The sequence below is a fragment of the Stigmatopora argus genome, chromosome 5 (genome assembly GCF_051989625.1).
Source record: "Stigmatopora argus isolate UIUO_Sarg chromosome 5, RoL_Sarg_1.0, whole genome shotgun sequence".
Taxonomy (NCBI): domain Eukaryota; kingdom Metazoa; phylum Chordata; class Actinopteri; order Syngnathiformes; family Syngnathidae; genus Stigmatopora; species Stigmatopora argus.
In genome coordinates this window covers 615,001-619,615 of record NC_135391.1, presented here as the reverse complement: position 1 = coordinate 619,615, position 4,615 = coordinate 615,001, and the positions used below count along the sequence as shown (strand labels likewise).

Below are 4,615 nucleotides of genomic sequence, written 5' to 3'. Positions count from 1 at the left end.
TAGGCTAATTGTAGGCTAAATTGTTCATTCATTTTAAGAAAAACAACTAATATACAGCATCCAATTAGCCTAGCATGCATGTTTTTGGGGTGTGGCAGGAAACCGGGGTACCCAGAGAAAACCCGGAGAAAACCCACACCAGCCCAGAGGAACATGCAAACTCCTCACATGGAGGAGCCACCTGGGATCGAACCCTCGAACCGCGAAGGCGAAGCGCTAACCGCTCCCCCGCCGCTTTGGTGTGTCCTCTAATTAGCCAACTCTCTTTTCCACGAAGAGTTAAACGCGTCTCGCCACGAAGGAAGGCCGGCGGTTTGATCTCCCCATCGAGAAAATGAAGAGAAAAGCAAAACGGGAGCACAAAGGAAGCCTTTGTCGCCGCTGCAATGCGCCGTGACCGTCGGACAAATTCGACGGCGCCGATAAGACGTTTTCAAGCGGCCCTCATCTCTCCCACCGCTATCGTAAACAACCCTCGGAGCGCGTCACCGGATCTCCCGCGTTTCCGCGGCGAGGGGGCCGTTTAAGTTTAAGGTTCCTTATTAACTCATTGGCTGCCATGGATGGCATTGGTTCGCCTGCAGGGGGCGCAAGAAAGACATTTCCTGACTGCTCCCTCTTCTTTGGCCGCTTTCTGCTGATTTTTGGGCATTTCCTGTCGGTTTTGTGGCAGTTTAAGGTTCCTTATTAACTCATTGGCTGCCACGGATGGCATTGGTTCGCCTGCAGGGGGCGCAAGAAAGACATTTCCTGACTGCTCCCTGTTCTTTGGCCACTTTCTGCTTATTTCCAGGTGACTTTCTCTTGGTTTTGGGGCATTTTAAGGTTCCTTTATTAACTCATTGGAAGCCACGCAGGGCGTCGCTTCGACCACAGGGGGGCGCAAGAACAACAAGTCCGTCGTCGGCCCCCATGCCGCTTCAGAAGAAAGATCGCCACTGTCTCGTGTGCCGATAAGAACGGCGGATCGCCCTTGTTTTCCCACAGCGGGGGAGTTACTTTTTTATAAACAGTCGTAGAAATGACGGCCGCTACGGGAGGAACCGCCGCCGCCATGGAGAGGTCATGGCGAGGACACGCGGCCAAAAGAAGGCCGCCAAGCGTTTCGGCTAGAGGAGCCGTTACGGGTCCTATTTTTTTTTATTTTGATCCATCGGGGGGGCAGCTCACTTAGGCGGGATCCGGGTCTCAAGCGAGTCCCGCCAGTTTTAGCTAGCTTGGGAGTTGACTGGTGCCCAAACAATTTGAATACGTAACAAGGCAAACCGGAAGTTTTTTTTCAACTAAATTCCACTAAAATTGACGCCGGGGATATAGACAGCGGAGCACAAAACTGAATTCTAATTTTGTTTGAATCTTTTTGACCTTAGTTCTAAGGGTTGGCCCCACCCCAACGTTCCGCCGCAGCCTTCAAAACAAACGCATCAAGAGTTGTTTGGAACTTGCCGCTTCCCCGTGTCTGATTACCGAGTGTACATATATTCCAGATCTTTTCTTTGCAAAACTCTGCCCATCCATTGTTGTTTACCTGCTATGTAAATGTAGACCAACGTGGGGGAAAAAACGGGTGTGGAAATGCAAAGTCCGCCCAGTGCTCGTAGATATATTGTTATACACGAAAGAGATACAAAAAAAGACAGTGCCATGGCCACCTGGCTTGGTCGCATCACCAAATTTTGATCGTATCTCGGGCGAATGATTCGATCGAAATTTCCGTCGCAAGACGAGCATTTTGTATGACGAGCGGTCGTATGACGAGGTATGACTGTATTAATAAAATCAGAAGGAACATGAGCGGGGTTATACGCTCACAACTGATGCCCAAAATGAACCGTATGACCCTATAAGTGCCCAACCCTAATGCACAGACACTATGTACATACAATATTCAAAGTTGTTTAGGCTTTTTTTAAATTGTATAGTATCGATATTATTGACTTTACATAAATAACTTGTTTGAGCTGGTGACAAAAAAGTAACATTTTAAATGGAGGGGAAATGACGGACTCCATCAAGTCCTCTTATGGTCATATTTGTGTATGACGTCAGTCAAAATCTATCGTAAAGCAGATTTAATAGGGCTGAAGATCCATTTCAAGTGACAGGCACATTTGCTTTTGATTTAAAATGTCTCGTTTGAAAGAGGGGCGAGGCCCATCTCGGCTTCCATGCTAGCCCTCTGGCGCTCTCTATCGGCCCCCAGAGGACTAACATCAACCGGACAATTGGAGGAATTGGCTTGACTTTTTGGACTTGGCCGCCATTAAATCAGACAAACAAATAGACGTGTCATCATTTCTCGTGTTTATTTCCACTCCAGTGTTACATAGCCGTAGCAGCCTCGTCGAAAAGATGACAAACTACACACACGGTCATTCCGCTGCCTATATTTGTGCGTAAACAGCGTTTCAAGTAAAAATAGAAACAAAAATCAAAGAAAAAATGTCTATATATATGCACCAGCCACTATCTGACACGTATTGGGTGACTTAGAGCAGATTTCTTCAAACTATTGCATAAAATATGGATGACGCAAATGCATATATATATAAAGCTCCAAGTAAAAAAATCCTGTCCACTCATGGAAAATTCCGAAAGCCCAACTTGGACATAAAATTGATATAAAACGATTGAACGATAACAACAACAAAAATATTATTGAAAACCTACAATAACAAAATGGTTCCTCATGTAAGACATTCCAAACAAAACCCGCTAAAAAGCCACCATCTCCGTTTGAAACGAGGTGCTCACCACAATGTGCATGTAAACATAGAAAAAATAATAATAATAAACCCGGGGAGGAATAACGTTCCCCGATAAAAGCCGACGTGTAGAAAAATAGCATTCGTACAATAGTGCGTCTTTCTTTGGTGGCGCAAACTTCAATGCGGATGATTCTGTCCCAAGATGGCGGAATCTATTTGTTTTAAAGCTGGAGTGAAAAGCTAGGAGTAACAAAAGTCATTTATAGATGTATTCACTGTAGAATGCGAACTATTTAAGTACAAGTACCCTTCAATAATCAAATTATTTTATTGTTTTTGTTGCTTTCTGCTTAATATGGCATTAGCATTAAAAAAAAAAAAAAAGGAATTTAAATAGACTGCTCCGAAATGCAATGTTTAAAAAAAAAAGTATCCCCTGGTGGATCAAAAAAATGCAGTCAAAACGCCACCAATAAAAGCTTTTGGAGCTAAAAATGAGTTTTGCTGAGCAAAACCAGGCACTTCAAAGTGATTCGGGGTCAACATTTCTTTTAGCGTTGGAGGGAAAAAAAATAAAATAAAAAATAATAAAAAATTTAAAAAAATATAAAATAAAACAAAATAAAAAATAAAATACAAAAGAAAAGAAAAAATAAAATACAAAATAAAAGAAAAGAAAACAGAAAATAAAATAAAATAAAAAATAAAAGAAAAAAGCCGAGTGTCTGCTAGCTTCTCATAAATACGCGCAATAAATGAGGCTTCCTTCCGAAAAGGACCGATAAATAAATAATCAAGAACATCTGAAAAAAAATGTCAAGTGGAACGCGTGGATTCTTTCGTCCGCGGGGAGAAGAAAAATTCTGGCGCGGACGTCAGCGCGTCTCGACCTCCTCAGACGTCGTCGGCGCGTCACCATTGGCTTTGGCTTTGATTTTGGCTCCTCCTCTCGTCCCGTTGGGTCAGGAAGTACTTGAAAAACTCGTAGACGGACCAGGCGATGGCGGCGGACGGCATCTGGTATATAACCCTGGCCCGCACGCCCTTGAAGAACGCCGTGGGCCCGCCCAGCCGGTACACGGTCCGAAAGGCGTCGGCCATGCCCAGCGCCGCGTTCTCCTGCGTGTTGAGCAGAGTCTTGCACACGTCCAGCGGCGTGGTGACGGCGGCCGAGACGGCGCCGGCCGCCGCCCCGGACGCCACGTGCGTGGCGGGCCGGTAGCGCCGCTGCGGGTTCAGCCACTCCTGCGTGCTCTCGTAGGTCACAAAGTGGACGGCCTGGAAGGGCACGTTCATGGTCAGCTGCGTGCTGTAGCTGCGGTAGAAGGCGCCGGCGCCCTCCGTGCGCGCCACCGTGCTCACGCAGTCCCAAAGGCCGCGGTAGGGGGAATTGTACATTTGCATCCGCTGCTTCACCACTTGAGCCGCAAGGGACACAAAAAAGACATTTGTTGGGGAGAGGCTTAGATGGAGATTATGCTCCATGGTTCTGGGGTCCTGGGTTCGAGCCCAGGTGGCTTCTCACTAACGCTAAGGAACCAAATGTGGCATTTCTAGGGCCGCACTAGCTCGCTAGCTATCCAACGTGAGCACCACGAGGCTAGCGTGTTATGCTAGCGGGCAGCAAGAAAAATCTGCCAGCTCCCGCCACCATTTTCTGTTTGGAGTTTTGTTTTTAAGGGGCGGGGCCAGGGATAGTCGAGTGAGGAAGACTAATTAGCACTCGATTCAGCCTTTTTGGGCACTTTGGTGGGAGGGATCGGGGTCCAAAATCAGTTCAAGTCACGGCTTCAAGAGGTTTCACTATAGAACCGAGTTCGCGAGTCTAGTTAGGAGCATTTATTTGGTTGTTGTTTTTTTTGCGTTCAAGCCCCAACCCAAAAAGACGCAAAAGCGACGCTTCGTGA

At 46.4% G+C, this 4,615-nt stretch overlaps 1 protein-coding gene across 1 annotated transcript in view; it reads right to left on the bottom strand.

The window, feature by feature from the left end:
• Positions 1–3,496: 3,496 nt before the first annotated feature.
• slc25a37 (solute carrier family 25 member 37) overlaps positions 3,497–4,615 on the bottom strand; it is a 6,225-nt gene continuing 5,106 nt past the window's right edge. Inside the window, exon 4 of the mRNA XM_077599979.1 lies at positions 3,497–4,126. Within this exon, the coding sequence (XP_077456105.1) occupies positions 3,621–4,126 (506 nt within the window). The 3' untranslated portion in view covers positions 3,497–3,620. The remainder of the gene's footprint in view (positions 4,127–4,615) is intronic.